The following is a 15,921-nucleotide window of genomic DNA, read 5'->3' on the forward strand; positions in this document are numbered from 1 at the left end:
AGCGTTGTTTTGGTCAGTGGGTGTAGTGTTGAGAGACAAGACGGGTAAAGAGCTATTGTTCGCTGAGCATGGATAGATACCATTACAGCTTCTCGAGACCTGAGCCATGTATGCATGTGTTCCTATCCGAATAGTATACTACATGTATGAGAATGAGATACTACTAATTTTACAGTACAATTATAATACCGACCTTACACTATGCACACACAAATTGAGAGGATTTTACGAAGCCAATCCTGCGCAAGGAACTGCCAAGCAAAGTACAATCCAAACAGAAGCCACCAAACTACCTACAATCAGTATATCTCTTTTGATCTCACTATAAACCCGCTTGATCCGTGGATCCTCAACCAATTTCTCCGGTCCAAATATCTTTGGCTTTTCCTTTCGTTCCTTTCTGGTCAATCTCCTAGATCTCAATTTATGTTTTCTCGTGGACGATGAAGAAGTTGAAGATAATGGATCTAGATATTCGTCTTCTGGTGAATCTGGCGTTGATCGTCTGAGTTTTAAGAGGATATTGGAAATTTCCTTACTCGCCCTCTGACTGGTAATAGAGTATAATCGAGATTTCGAACGTGTCAAAGGAATAGAATTGGTGTTGGGATTGGTGATTGAACCTCTGACGGATGAAGCTGAAGAAGGAAAGATCGGTTCATCACTGACAAAAGGTGATATCTCCTTTCTCTGTCTGCTGGGATGCGCCCTATTCGATTTTGGAATTGTCCTATAAGCATTCGATGAGACCATACCAACATACATGTCGTCTGTGATTGGGAAGGCCTCAGATGCAGTTGGTGCTTTGACGGTCGACCTTCTAATTTCAGACTGTCGCTTCTCAACTTCCGTCATCTCTTTACCATTCTCTATAAAGGAAACCAGAGCCTTATCTTCCAGAACGGGTAAAGCGACAGTGATTGAATCGGACTTCGATAACGAGTTTACACCGACCTCCTTCATCATCAGATCTTCACCTTCCTCTGAAGGTATACTGGCAGTCCCACCTAAATCAGCTAATGGTCTAACTTCATCCGGTAGACTAATGTGTATTTCTTGGCGATTGATGGAAGGTACCGGTTCAGCAAGGTATGACTCATTTTTCAGTTCCGATTCGTTGCCAGCTGTACTTTCCACTAATGTCTCTTCGTCATCTAGATCATCCATTTCCCAAGGTCTGACCTGTCGGTGAGATCGTCCCCAGACCTGAGAGCAGAATCCTCGATAGGCAGAGTACGCCTGCATAACTCCGAAAGCCACAAAGACGATTGAGAATAACCGCCAGGCTCGATGACCGAAGGGATGAGCAGGAGAGTAGAGTGAGAAGGAGGTATATCACTGCTCCGACTGCAAAATCTGCTGCGCCGACCATATACCTGCGTGAGAGCATATGTCAGTGAATTCGTGCGGGGTGTTGAAGAATTATGAAGACATACCAGAATACTGTTGCTAATGAATTATGGAACGATTTCATATTACCAGCAATACTTTTGTTCTTCGGAGCTGTATTTATATGTTACTCATCCATTTCCCAAGGTCTGACCTGTCGGTGAGATCGTCCCCAGACCTGAGAGCAGAATCCTCGATAGGCAGAGTACGCCTGCATAACTCCGAAAGCCACAAAGACGATTGAGAATAACCGCCAGGCTCGATGACCGAAGGGATGAGCAGGGAGAAGTAGAGTGAGAAGGAGGTATATCACTGCTCCGACTGCAAAATCTGCTGCGCCGACCATATACCTGCGTGAGAGCATATGTCAGTGAATTCGTGCGGGGTGTTGAAGAATTATGAAGACATACCAGAATACTTGCTTCGGACGATTTATGTTACTCCTAGCATGTTGAAGGAAATGTGGTAAACTCTGTGTCTCGACGGTATGATATATCTCCTCGTATAGGGGTAGAAACTGTGATTGTGTACATGGACAATGTGAGCAAGTGGAATCTGAGAAAGTAAATTTTGATGACAAGAAACTCACAACTTCCGGTGCCGTACTCTTGGCCAAACAGAGCTTTGTATATTCCCTCAATTCATCACTGATACTCAATTCTCTACTTCCTCCTTTCCTCAAGAAGGTCGCGAAAGCTCTCTGAGCCTCTTCTCTCATGGGTTGTTGGGATGGTTCAGCAAACACTGTTCCAGCAGGTGGTAAAGGTGGATACGGTTTTTGGTGTAAGATCGATCGTAAGGGGTTACTCTCGTGAGAGTGTGAAGTGGAGGATGGACGTCTTGAACCTAGCAACGAATGAGTGATAGATAACAATCTACTGGTTCGTCGACAATTCGGCGCGGGTCTATTGTGTTCAACGCAATAGCATGTTGAAGTTGGATGTGGACAACTCTGCTGTTGGTGTTGATGTTGGGCATGTTGAATTTGTTTGTTGGAAGATGATGCACTCCTACTTCTAAATGGTTCACTAAATACCACCGGTGTTTCCTGCTGTTGCTGTTGATGCTCTGATTTGGTATGTTGTTCGTCCACTGGTCGATCTAAATACCCATAAGGATTAAACCTATCACCAAGCCTCGTACTAGGTATCGGTATACTTTCTTTTTCCTTTGATTCCAACTTATCAAATCTAGTCTTATAACTCTTATACCAAAGTATAAATAGCAAGTTCTCCGTTGTAAACTCCTTGTTCGCTATGAACGTTGCAAAATCAATGAATGATATCGGAGGGCATGTTTCGCCATTTAGGATGTTGGACAATTTGAGTTCCTCAAGTGCAGGTTGAGTCGTAGATGAGGTGAAACGAGATGAGGGGGAGGTAGACATTGAGAAAGTGGATGAGATGGATGCCGCTCTGTCAGTCGACTTTCTTTCCTTCATTTTGAATGATTTGTTTTTATAGGTTGTTTTAATGCTTCATAAGGGATGTTTGAGATATACTAAAATTTCAAACTAAAGCCAGTAGGGCGAATTCTCCTTCTCAAAGAGCACAAAGCGTTATCCGATGAACAGAACACGCATGAACCGTTCGGGTTGACGATGAATACCTGTTTTTTTGAATGTTTTGATGGATTGATGTTATCTCGGAGATGGTGAAGATCTTTGTCCGATGCACAGACAGATTGACATACAATATACTCGAGTATCGTTTTGAGATTGTATGCACTTCCCCCACTCCTTTCCTAACACAATCTTCAAAGGACTACACTGACGTCCTTCGTCTCTCTAGGTTCAGGTACTTCGGTTCTTTGATATGCTTGAGCCTCCTCTTCTTCACCGACGATGCTGACGACCGAAGGGAAGGGATACCAATTGGGATGTGTAGATGGGTATGTCGGACTTGATGCGGTGGTGGGAAGATACTGGTTTTGTTTCGGATCAAGATATTAGACAGATGATTTTGCGAGTCGTCAAGACCGAGTAACGAATTATGATTGCTGAAAGGACAAAAATGTTGAATAATGTATTGTTGAGTGTTGAGTGTTGATAGATGGATTGCTGTGATGTGGTGTTGATTGTTGGATCCTGGTCGATCTTGGACAGGGTAAACTGAGATCTGATCGCGATTCAGGTCGTGGTTGTCACCTCTGCTTGTCCTGAACCTCTTGGCTTGATTGCTGACTGTTCTTGACGACGTGCTTGATGGTGAATGTGTATCGTTAATATTTGAAGATGAGTGATGAGAACTAATCTGATGATGACAATGAAGCATGTGTTAATTGGTATTCCTGTATCGTAGTGTGATGCTTCAGATCAGTTAGAACTAACTATTGTCAAGGGTCGTGCTTCTTTTTCCCTTTTGGCCCTACAGCTAATTACAAAGTATATGCTGAGCCGAAAACCCAGTTTATGGGAACAACACTACTGACGGCCAAGCGATAGGATATGATACAATGACGTTATTAAGTAGAAGGGCTACAGCAGATGTACATAATTTCCCTCTTTCGACTTGCAGTAGCAGTACCCTTCCAGACATCCCAGGGTATGTCAACATAAATCAAACTTTGATTCTCTCTTCTCCTTTTGACCTACATCTTCATGTCTTAATTGATGTTTAAATAAATCATTGATATTCAGGAACAAGCAAAACAGCGATCTCCCGCTTGGTGCTGTATCTCTGAACGAAAAACTGAAGAATTGATCGACGCCTGTTTTAAGCCTTTTCATCTGTTTTAGGCAATTCTAAATTCCTGGATCCCTCAATTCCTGCAAGATGTGGCGGATTTGGCTTTCAGAAATGGTAGTGGATCTAACTACTGTGCGTTTGTACGTGTACCGCTTGGTGCTCGAGACACAAATCCAGCAGCATCTTGGAATAGACAATCGCGCATCCACCATGCGGATAAGATTGTTCCAAGCGGATAGCAATTAGCATGGAATAGGCTGTTCGGCTCATGCCTCCGAAGTTGCCGATGATGTCTTTCTTCGTTGCCCCAGAGGAGAAGAGGCGTATAGAGGCTTCTCGCTGACGGAAGTCACTTGCTTCTTTGGAAAGATACACTGACATGGTGCAAGGCCGTGCAAGTGGGTGGAATCCCTGATAGAGGAAAGACTCGAGAAGTGAATTTCGAAATCCTCATCCTCATCCTCTCACCAGCTCGAAGCGGACATTTGATCCCATTCTCTGATGGGGGAAGCGATCGTTGCACGCGGTGGGAGAAGTATAACAATCTCCCATCTACGGTCATAGAACCCGGAAAACGCCGCATCCTGTCAGATCTGCGCAGCTTAAGCTGGGTGTCGCTCGATTAGTACCAACGTGGGGGACCAGTTGGGAATCCCGAGTGCTGTAGTTTTTTTTTTCTGCCCCATCCCAAGCAACTTCTGTCAATGGGATCATGCATAGAGAAAATTTTCTACGTTTTAATTGGTCTGATACTTAATCAATCTTGCTAAGTCAATATGGTCTTTTCTGTACTTGACGGAACATGATCTACCTTGAGCTTCTCGCTTTGGGTCTTTCTGGCAAGGTTGTTGTCGTCGCCTCACTTGGTTGGAAGTCATCGCCCCCTGGATGAGTCACCATCGATTCACGTCTAGCATACATCGGATCGGGAAAAGGTTCATGTCCTGGAGAACTGCGTCTCGATCGTCTAGGAGAAAAACCAGTTCCAGTTCTTGTGAATATCCCTTCAGTTTCTTCCAAAGTGTCAGAACCAGGTAACCACACTCCCGTTCTCTCGGAGCGATCCGGAGCAGTTGGACTAGTCGACACGTACGCCTCGCTCAATGTAACTCTGACAGGACTATCTTCCTCCTCCTGTGTAGGATCTTCATCCCTTGGTGGTCGATGCTTCGCGAAGACTATAGTAGCTGCAGAACCAAATTCGGAATCCCAATGATCATGTCGTATGACTTCCTTGATTGGTAGTCCGTCTAAGGATCTAACTGTTAGACCATCGCCTTGTTCATTCCATGTGAATTGGATATCATCAATTATTAGAGTCTTGGTCTCACCTTGGATCTTGTAGGTCTGTTGGTTCGTCGCTGTAGTATCGAGGCGGATCGAAGGGATTTCCCTGTGTCTGTGTATCTTGCTCTTGCCTGTATCCACAGAAGATCTTTCAGGGCCCGAAGTAGAGATAGGCCCATGATCTCTGGCTTTTCGCTGCCTCGTTGATTTTCTTGGTCTCGGTGATTGATCCGAGCGTGTCTCATCGGATGACCGGGATGATGGTCCCCGTCTGGGTGAGCCAACTAAGGGGGGCCTCGCGAAGTCAAATGCTGTCTCAGGTGATAACCTCGGAGACAGTCGCGGAGTATAAGCAGGAGGATATCGAGGGTTCGTTGATCCACTATACAGCTCGAAGGAGTGCATGGAGGGAAAGCCATCTTGAGGGTAAAAAGATGGGGTGCTATATTGTGTGGGATATCGACCATCGTATGGAAGATAAGGATCTGCAGGATATCCCATCCCTCCGTAGCTTCCAAGAGGCCCATATCCTCCCATGGATGGATGGATAACATATCCAGGTGGACCACCTCGGGGTTCTCGTAAGCTGGCACTTCTGGACGCAGGCCTAGGTCGTCCATCGGTGTCGGAACGGAAACCATCATCTGGATTGTCTGTGAACGCACCAGATTCACCGGTGGCAGCGGAGGAGCTGGCTCTAGGACGAGATTGTCGAGGCCGATTAGCACCAGTGGACAGATAAGCAGGGTCTTCCCTAGTGTCTCGTAATCGGGCCTGATCGGCCGGGTCAGATGGAGAATCCATGGTTACAAGTCCAAATTAGAAAGTTTAGTAAGTGGTTAAGATTGAACAAAGCGGCAAATGCAATTGACTGTTCCCAAGAGCTACTTATACCTTCCGAGGAACGTGTGTAGCGTAGACACTATGCATATGTCTTAGGGTGATCGAAGGCAGAAAGACAAAGGATTTTGAGTTCCTGCTCAGTCGACGCTAACCGACACGAAGATGAACAAAGGTTATGTTCTAGCAATGTCAGAGCTGAATATGTTTCTGTGAGAAAACAAAAGAACTCCGCGCAAATCGGACGTTCCTGTTAGAGTTCTTGATATACGGGTGATGGCATGAGCCGAACGCTATGCAACGTCCCGTCTTGAAAGACGACAGGCGGCGGCACTGAGAAGCGGGCACGTAAATCGGTCTTTCTCGTTGGCGTGTGGAGCGTGAAAGAAAAGAGTGGAACAATCTGGGCGGATCAACCAAGCGCGACGTTCTGCGAGGCGACACTGTGAGACACTTCAGAGATCTCCATTGATGATGGTTGCTTTGATAACGGATATCGAGAGATTGGGTTTTGCATCGTTATGATTCCAACAAGCGATCTATTATACTCGGATCTATAGGTATATCGTTCGCCTTCAGATATTCGTCCGACCAGAATTTACTCTGATGTCTGGATCCCGAATCGCACCTAGTCAATGCGTATACGTTTTAGCATGAGCATGGTCGACAATAAAGCGAGGGAAAGAAAGAGCGGACTCACAGTATCGTAGCTATACGACTACCTTTACCGAGGGTCTTTGCTAATCTGACACAAGCGACAAGGTTACATGCACTAGACGAGCCGAGGTATAGTCCGTCGTGGGCTACGAGATATCGCGACATCGCGACTGCTTCTGCATCCGATATCCTATGATCGGGATTTACGGCTTGATCAGCAAGTGTTGTTGATTGTCTGTTGGAGATATAGGGGCGACACATACCGATAAGCATCATCAATCACGTTCAATCCGAGTGCGAAGTTTTGTGTGATCTACAAGGAGGTCAGCATTTCATTCTTCTCTGGACGAGTCCGACGTACTCGGTTGATCCCTAAATTTGCTTGTCATTAGCTATGACACCTCACATCACCGTATTATCAATGATGCAGCCATGTCTCACCAATGCCTTCTACCACAGTATCGACCTGATGCCTCCTCTTGGTTCCTTCTCTCTCCTTTGTATCAAACATCACGTTGAATTTCACCTTATTATATAGCCCAGATCCTGAAATATCGAAATTAGGTCAGCACAAGCGTCCCCCCTGTGCTGTGTCTTACGTTAATCCATGAACTAACCTTCCGGATCAGATAAGACGATCTTCAAATTTGGTAAAGCCTTCTTCAAGAACATACCCGTTCCAGCAACGGTCCCGCCTGTTCCAGCACCACTGACGAACGCATCCAAGTTCCCACTTGTCTGTCTCAATATTTCTGGTCCAGTACCTTTATAATGAGCGTAGAAATTAGATTCATTTTCAAATTGATCGGCGAAGAACCCTCGAGGTTTAGTTTCCAGTGCAGGTCTGAGCAATTCCGGTAATCTGATTGATGGGACGAGGGAGTCCGATGAATTCACTTCGTGTCCTACTTCAGATGAATTGGCTTTGGTCGAGACGACTACCTCTGGATCTGATTTGGGTGGATCGATCAATGGTGTGTTACCGAATTCTAGGGCTCTCTTCCTAGCTAGGTTCTGAATAGCATATCGTATATCAGTGGGCTAGACTGGAGAGCCGATCAGTTGACGAAAAACCTCACGACAAACTGATGATTCGTGCGGTGACATCAGCTGATAATGTCTAGTACTTATTTAATTGTATTTTTTGATTGTATGATGGACCTACCTGTTTCTCATCCACTATACTGGCTGGTCTGACCCTCTCTACCTTTGCACCTAGCTTTTCTAAAACCTGGACTTTCTCAATGGCCACATCGTCAGGCATGATGATACAGCATTCATACCCTCTAAATTATTTTATAGATCAGTGGGCCACCATATCTGAGATCGCTTGATCCACTTACTTTGCTCTGCCAACAGTTGCTAAGGATATACCTGTACTACCCACCGTACCCTCGAACAGCACTGAGCCCGTATTGGGATGCAATAACCCCTGCGCCTCCGCATCCTCGATTACTGTGGTTCATGATTCAGCTCAATTTTCCATTCGAGATATATGGAGGGGTTGCTCACTTTTCAGTGCTACCCTGTCTTTCACCGAGCCTCCTGGATTGAGGTACTATTGAGAGGTTAGCGTTGACTTCAAAGGAGAGGACAAATATGGACATACCTCAGCTTTACCCTTCGAGATCCAGTTCCGGTCAGCGTATGTTATTTTCCAGCGAGCACAGTACTCACCAGTATCTCCACCCCTAGAGCATCACTCAATGAATTTATCCTTATCAACGGTGTATTACCTATATGACAATCTCAGCTCTTTACAGCAACTTACAGCCTAAGCGATCTACGCACCTATCAATCCGATGACTCCATTGACTATCTCGTCACTCCTGATCTCTATTGGCCTTGGAGGTATCCTAGCTATAGCTCTCTTTCGTCTCCAATCTTGAAATAGTAAAGCAAAAGATGTCGAGGATAATGAGAATGTCACACCAATTATTAGTCCCCAGGCGAGATCTCGGGTAAACTTGTTCGGAAATCGTATACGTTCCCAAAATTTGAGTGGGAGATGGGGTATGTAGTCGTTCAAGCCCATCGCCTTGTATCGGTCACTATGCTGTTGCTGCTCTCTATTGTTTATCGAACTTATACTGCTTGAGATGCTGCCAGTTTATTTGACTTGAGTAAGGTGTTTTTTCGGAACTGAAGAGTTCAGAGGTTGACTGGTGCAAGTGGAGGTGGATCAATGTTGAAGTGTTGTTGTCAATCTACAAGTGAAAGATCGTGTCATCTTGTCTTCATACTCATCTCTCGAACGAAGGACCCATCAAGTCAAGAGGTCTTGTTCAGCCCATAGATGTTAGGATAGATAGCGACTTGAACAGACAGATATAGCCTCGTAATGCCCAATCTACCGATACTCAACGAACCACCTACCAATAATGCGGGGTCATCGTCATCCGCCCCTCCTTCTCCCAGACCTGAATCACCCAACCTAGACCCAACAAAACCTCGCAGGAGGGGGTCTCATGGGCGATTAGCAAAGCTGATAGCTCCAGGAAGATCAAGGAGTACTTCCAACGCATCTCAGATAAGTGTGAATCAGGAGGATACTCATAGTGCTGGATCAAGCGGAAGGACGACGCCCGAGCTCAGACGCAGGGCAGGTAAAGGTGAGTATTCTTCTTACATCTCGCCGACAGCGACAATGCCTGGGTACAATACTCAGACTGACTCATCATATTATAGCTGCTACGACTTCTCTCCTGGCCAGTGATGCAAAGTACAAGAAATACGCTCAACTGGTGGACAAGAGCTTACAAGCATTTGAAAGTGTGAACGAATGGGCGGATTTCATATCATTCTTGTCGAGGTTGTTAAAGGTATGTAGTCTTATCTGCTAAATTTAAGAGCAGGGCGTACAATCTGACGTATCTTCTTACGAATGCGAGTAGACCCTGCAATCGCCTTCACCACCATATCCTGAGATACCCAGAAAGCTCATCGTATCAAAACGTCTTGCACAATGCTTGAACCCCGCTTTACCTGCCGGTGTCCATCAGCGAGCTCTGGACGTGTATGCCTACATCTTTAGTATAATAGGGGTACGTCTTAGGGCTTTCCGGTACAGAGCTGTTGAGCGAGACAAAGCTGACGGCTCTTACAGGTAGAAGGGCTCAAGCGAGACCTTCTGATATGGTCGTCGGGCCTCTTCCCTTTCTTCCAATATGCTACCACTTCTGTGCGACCCCTTCTCATCAACATCTATGAAACATGTTATCTACCTCTAGGCTCTGAACTTAGACCAGCAACAAAAGCTTTAGTATTGGCCTTGCTCCCTGGGATGGAGGAGGAGACTGGTGACTTCTTTGACAAGGTAAGCTGTCCCTTTTGTCTGCCAGATTGCCAACGTGAAGCTCACTGCCATTTGATAGATCTTGTCTCTCCTCGACAGAGTCTCAGAGGCCATCACACCTTCATTCTTCCTCAAGAACATATTCCTCATTCTTATTTCTTCTCCTCAATCCCGTCTCTCAGCGCTCAACTACCTCTCCCGACGACTCCTCAAACCTCCGGAACAAGGAGACTCTGATGTTGGCTTGATGCTCCGCGGCGTTTCGGCTGCATTAGGAGATGAGAATGTACTTGTCAGAAGGCACGGGCTGGATCTGCTTTTGAGGATACTAAAGTTGAATGAACCGCTTTTCAAGTAAGTCATAGCGTGCAGTCTGATAATAAAAATACTTATATCTGTACAGAGATGCCGATCGGAAAGATCAAGAGATCTTGATGCGTGCAGCTATTGGAGTCCTCCTGCAGAGAGAGTTATCCTTGAGCAGGAGGGTCTATACTTGGCTCCTTGGCACAAGAGAGTTGTCGGCGGAACAAATTGCGTATTTCAGAGAAAATGGCCTGGAAATTCTCTCATCAACATTGCAAGTGAGTAGGATTGGACTTTCTTTTCCACGGTGAAATGGTCAGCTCACAAGCCTTCGCAGAGCGATATGGAACGTCTCGGTGCTACCACGGACGGATCAGATTCTCAAAGACCATTCAAGGTCTTCCTGTCCTGTTTAGATAAATGGGAAGTCGGTACAGCCCTGTCCGAGAGACTGGCGATTCCAGCTTTACGAGCGATCAAGAACGCCACTTCGAACTCGACGGACGTTCTGCCAGAAGAGGTCGGTCGTTTACATGTGTTATGTCCTTTCATTTAAGCTGACAGAGAGATTAGGTGATTGGCACTGCGCTCGCTGTCTATGAGGCCATTGAGCCTATCATTGTATGGAAAATGCTATATGCATCTGTAGAAGCCGAGCTTGACGCTAGGGGATCAGATGTACGTCCTCGAAGCCAATTGACTTTAGCTGACTGTTAGGGCATTCAACTGGTGCAATGGCTCATATCTGCTGTACCTCAACATGACGAAGAAGTCAACTCCGTTCATATACCGGTATTGCTTGATTTAATTCTAGGTGCCATCGCGGTAAGTCTCGTTTCATCATGCTCGGCAAGGCGCTCAGCTGACCGTTCGGTCAGTCAAATACCCTCACAGAAGATGCCTCAAGAGACGCTTTTCGCCTAGCAGCTGGCCTACTACACCTCATCCCTTTAAATGCTGCCTCAAGGGACCCCTCGACCGTCGATAAGCCTGTGTCTGAAGGACCGTCTGTTTCGGAGATGTTGTATCAATCGGATGGACAGCCCAATGTCGCTCACGAAAGGATCAATACAAAAGTCCTCCCTCATATAACCGTCCTCGCTTTCGACATCTGTCATCACGCTTTGCTCAATCATCTCAAGGAGCCTGAGAATCTGTTAGATGCAGTTAACATAGTGATAGCTTTGCTGGATAACGAGGTACCCACCTTAGGCATAGTAGATGGAGAGAATTGGCTCTCTGGGCTTGTGCAAGCGCTCTCAGAGGTACGTGCAGCAGCGAAGGGATCCAGCTGACATTTGGAAAGGTGTCTTCTTTCACTGTCATCGAGTCTTTGGTAACTGCTGCTCTCAAAACCTCGCGTTGCTCCGCCTTCAAACCTCTTGTGGTTATAACTTTGCAAGAAACAATGTCTGCTATCCTCGACTCCGTGAGTAAAATTTGCGTGGATCTTCGCTGACTTCGCCAGCTGTTCCGGTATCTCCGCCCTGATGCTGCACCTTACCATATTCGAGCTGTAGAGCTTTTGTGGGAGTACAATCAGATGGCGGAACCTCATACGCTTGAGAATGTCATTGCTCGGAGAATGGCGGATATACCGCTCAACAGTGCAACATTCGATGCTTTTGGGATCCTGTGGCGTTTGACGGGTGAGTGGACCTTTGAGTCTGGTGATTATGCAGTGACCATCTAGCAGATGATACGATGTTACCCGGAGAAATCTTCAACATTCCTATCAGTATGGTGCTCGATGCATTGCGATCATCGGATCCAGAAGTTCAGCGACAAGCGGAAACATGGATGCGACTGAATCTACGATCGTATTTCCGTGTGCTTGATCCTATTATCAGTCGCCTACTTGACCCAGATATTCGATATCACGAGGACACATACGCTACACCGGTTGACTTGAGCCTCATATGCCACCTAATTGACAATATTTCGATTTTGTTCAAATTCGGCGGCCAAGGGCTGAGTAAAGCTTGCCATTCGACTGAAATCAGACAAAGTATCCACTCTACCTTGGTCAAGAGAGTGGAAGCGTCGTTGCTCAATGCTGTCACCTACCTGGAGCTAATGGTCGCTTTGTTGATCAGGTGAGTATAGTAACAAGGCTTGCAAATAGTGGCTGATGCTGGAATAGATTCATCACTACGGAAGCTTCTCAAGCGATTCGCAAAGCTGCCCCGCTGATCATCCGACTTCAAGCTTCGGCTATTGAACTTTTGCAAACGATCGTTTCGCGCGGAGATGTATCTCATAATCAGCTCGCTAACATCAAAACGTCTCTTGTCATCAAGCTCTCCTCTGCGGTGGAACATAAGCAGATGACCTTACAGAGCAAGCTACTTCATCTACTTCATTCGGCAATTAGCGCATCTTCGGCGAGCAAATCATTCAACCACCGTCGATCTCCATCTCTGAACGAAAAGTCCCATCAATCTCCTACAGATTCCGAATTCGAACTAAATCTAGTCAAACTCGTAATCGAAGCTGTTCTGTCTACCAGTAATTTGCCCGTGTTGCAACATTGGGTAGACTTTGTCTTAATGACATTACCTCAGCTATCGACTGCTCGGACTGGTCTTCTACAAGCTTTATCGGAATGTTTCGCTCAGCAGTTGCGGTACTTGTCAATCCATATTGACAGCGTGTATATCCGCTCTGAAGCCTCGGTCAAGGATGAAAAGCGTATAGTCACCGATGCGGAAGTGATCATGATACTCAATGCGATGGAACGGGTTCTGATACTGTTGTCTTCTGGACTTGGAGTGAAGCATGATGATCTGGGTAAACAAGGTGAAGGTGACAAAGGTCTTTTGGGCTTGATGTCGGGTGTGTTCACCGTGGAGGCACCAACGGACGAATCGGTAAGCCTGACTGAAGGCGTTATTTACGACAGAGTAATAAGCTGATATATGATATCGTCGGCAGGCGAAGACCGAATACCCAAGGTACCTTGATGATGCTATACATGCCCTATTAGTTTCTTGGACAATTACCAGGTCGACTTCGACTTCGGCCCCTTCTTCGTCATCCAAAATACAGACATATGACAAAATCAGATCTCGTGTGAAGAAGGTTTTGGAGAAGATATTCAAGACTCAACCTCTAGGCGTGATCACTAGTTGTATCCATGTTTGGGCTACGAACTCGAATGAAATTACGGTAAGTAAATCTTCATCTCATCTGTGTCTTGAGGGGAATTTCTGAACTGGAAGTCATTACTATCAACAGGATTCGGCCACGTTCGACTGCGTAGATACTCTAACGCCCAGCGCACAAAGGCTGGTGGAGATAGTCTGTGAAGCTGTCGCCGGAAGATCAGGTAGGACATCTTCCGAGTTCAGGTATGTCCATCCACCAAAGCTAGAGGAATGCCTGCTTTTGGAAGCTGACATGTCGTATCTTTATCATAATCAGAGCGGACCCTGCATACCTAGCTTTCCTCGAAGCGTATATATCCCGACTAGAGGCTCCCATAGCCGTTCAAGTGTGGCCTACGTTATTTGGCTTTGCCAAGGATATCATCGGATCTCTTGGATCGAATTCAGCTAGAGTCCACTTATTCCTCGTTCTCAAGTGAGTTTCTGTCCAATACGTGCGTATGTTTGGCTGACGTCATGTGTGATAGATGTTTGACCGCTTTGAGTCTGATCGTCTCGAAAACCAGTGCATTGGAAGATCGAAGACTACGTAGGGACCTGCAAGACACCTACCCTAAGGTATTGGATATGGTAGTCACAAACTCCACCAAGGTAGCAGAAGCTGGGTTGTGGACGCGTATGATTGCTGGGACAGCTAATCCGGGAGATACTGAGACGATTGACGTGGAGAAGGGCCTGGAACAGGTAAGAACAGTTTCTACTGTATCTTGTGTAGGCTCGGGCTGACATGTAGCATTTGTGCATGTGCAGATATATGGGTTTCTCTCAATCGCTGTCATACCAAATCTTAGACTGTTGCTGGTTGATACGGATCGAGTGAACGCCGCGTGCAGTGGTATGATGGTGACGATCGTCACACCTTCATTCAAGAAGCAAAAGTGAGCACAGATTCCCCTGGACCGGAAATTTGTATCTTTAGGATTCATCAGAGTGCGTTGACTTGCCGTAGGATTGAGCCGAGTGTCGTGCGACTGCTTCTGGAAATCACCAAAATCCCCTCGGCACATAAAACCTGGCGAACTCAGATAGGAGATATATTCAATGATTCTCGATTCTTCAAACATAAGTATGAGGATGATATAGGATATTGGAAAACTCTGATATGCGGATTGATGGATTCTGATAAAGAAAGATTCGCCGATCTATTAGGTGAATAATGACGAAATCCTTTTCGAGCGTATAAGCTAATTTGCAAACATCAAAACCAGGTAAAATCACTTCAACATCTTCAGCGAATATATTTTCCAATCGAGAACAAGAGATGCTAGTGAAATCGCTCAACCTGAGGAGGCTAAGTTTCGTCTTGCTATCCGCGGAGAACAATCATTACCTTGTGCAATTACCTGCCATACAGGAGAAACTTGTCGAGATGCTCAGGAGCAGTCAACTGTCACCTCGAGTACACAGCGAGGTGAGCGGATTCATGCCGATTGGACAACTTGGAAGTAAGGTGGTGTAGGCTGACTACGATTGTGTATACCTGATAGGTATATCTCTGTCTAAGGGTATTGATGTGTCGCATCTCTCCACAACATCTCACCAACTTTTGGCCAGTCATCTTAACAGAGCTGGTACGTACCCTTTCATACTGCACCTGGTCGTGATCTGACTTGTTTGTTTGGTCGTGGTTGTAGCTACGGATCTTTGAACTCACAATGGACGATCCGCCTGAAGATGAATCTGCGGCTTTACAACTCGTTTTGGCAGCTTGTAAATTCCTGGATCTGCTGTTGGTGATACAATCGGAAGATTTCCAAATGTAAGTGCAGATCTCACTGATCAGACTTCACACCTTGTTGATACGGTCATGCTGATTGGTATTTGGTGTTGTGGGAATCATGCAGACATCAATGGATGTTCGTGACAGATACTACCGATGCCGTCTACCCCACTGAGGGGTACGATCCAGAAGCATTGATGGATTGTTTATCCAACATCTTGAATGATAATGACGGTCATAGAGGTCGATCAGGTTCAGATAGATCACCAGTGAGTCAGACGATCTTCCTAACATGACATCATGCGGATTGACTGATTTGTATCTCCTATAGTATGAACCACTTGTGCTTTCAGAACAATCCGAAAACGGAGCGAGAAAACCTAGATTATCATCTGTTAGAACGCTGAATAGTATATATCAATTACAACCTTTCTTCTCTAGGGCTAGTATCGATACGTTTGAAGGTGTTTATGGAGGAGTGGGAGTAGATTGGGAAGCCGTAGAAGAAGGTTTGAGTGAAGAGATATTTGATATTTGACCCATCGAGCTAAGAAAGAGTAAAGTGGGTGGATT

The 15,921-nt window shown here is 45.8% G+C and overlaps 4 protein-coding genes and 1 non-coding gene across 5 annotated transcripts; 2 read left to right on the top strand and 3 right to left on the bottom strand.

Annotated features, from left to right (window-relative positions):
* Positions 1-225: 225 nt before the first annotated feature.
* V865_003939 (uncharacterized protein) lies at positions 226-2,830 on the bottom strand (the record flags this gene model as incomplete). The annotated part of the gene is made up of 4 exons (XM_066227726.1): positions 226-1,182; positions 1,544-1,739; positions 1,800-1,906; positions 1,979-2,830. The coding sequence occupies 4 exons, from the start codon at positions 2,828-2,830 to the stop codon at positions 226-228; spliced, it is 2,112 nt and encodes a 703-aa protein (XP_066083823.1).
* Positions 2,831-4,629: 1,799 nt separating this feature from the next.
* V865_003940 lies at positions 4,630-4,745 on the top strand. The gene has a single exon (XR_010725581.1). It is a non-coding gene; the product is annotated as a 5S ribosomal RNA (ribosomal RNA).
* Positions 4,746-4,883: 138 nt separating this feature from the next.
* V865_003941 (uncharacterized protein) lies at positions 4,884-6,167 on the bottom strand (the record flags this gene model as incomplete). Its single annotated transcript, XM_066227727.1, has 1 exon — positions 4,884-6,167. The coding sequence occupies one exon, from the start codon at positions 6,165-6,167 to the stop codon at positions 4,884-4,886; it is 1,284 nt and encodes a 427-aa protein (XP_066083824.1).
* A 555-nt stretch (positions 6,168-6,722) lies between these two features.
* On the bottom strand, positions 6,723-8,895 carry V865_003942 (uncharacterized protein; the record flags this gene model as incomplete). The annotated part of the gene is made up of 12 exons (XM_066227728.1): positions 6,723-6,831; positions 6,904-7,050; positions 7,124-7,173; positions 7,222-7,232; positions 7,302-7,406; positions 7,478-7,874; positions 8,026-8,146; positions 8,204-8,315; positions 8,373-8,418; positions 8,470-8,481; positions 8,538-8,596; positions 8,652-8,895. The coding sequence occupies 12 exons, from the start codon at positions 8,893-8,895 to the stop codon at positions 6,723-6,725; spliced, it is 1,413 nt and encodes a 470-aa protein (XP_066083825.1).
* A 306-nt stretch (positions 8,896-9,201) lies between these two features.
* Positions 9,202-15,886, top strand: V865_003943 (uncharacterized protein; the record flags this gene model as incomplete). The annotated part of the gene is made up of 24 exons (XM_066227729.1): positions 9,202-9,472; positions 9,549-9,682; positions 9,755-9,904; positions 9,967-10,176; positions 10,235-10,509; positions 10,559-10,739; positions 10,799-10,981; positions 11,035-11,082; positions 11,179-11,286; positions 11,340-11,726; positions 11,930-12,110; positions 12,158-12,557; positions 12,605-13,331; positions 13,396-13,629; positions 13,699-13,811; positions 13,885-14,043; positions 14,096-14,312; positions 14,379-14,506; positions 14,578-14,777; positions 14,837-15,039; positions 15,116-15,199; positions 15,263-15,387; positions 15,473-15,617; positions 15,680-15,886. The coding sequence occupies 24 exons, from the start codon at positions 9,202-9,204 to the stop codon at positions 15,884-15,886; spliced, it is 5,070 nt and encodes a 1,689-aa protein (XP_066083826.1).
* Between the last annotated feature and the right edge of the window lie 35 nt (positions 15,887-15,921).

Source organism: Kwoniella europaea, chromosome 1, assembly GCF_036810445.1.
Source record: "Kwoniella europaea PYCC6329 chromosome 1, complete sequence".
Lineage (NCBI taxonomy): Eukaryota > Fungi > Basidiomycota > Tremellomycetes > Tremellales > Cryptococcaceae > Kwoniella > Kwoniella europaea.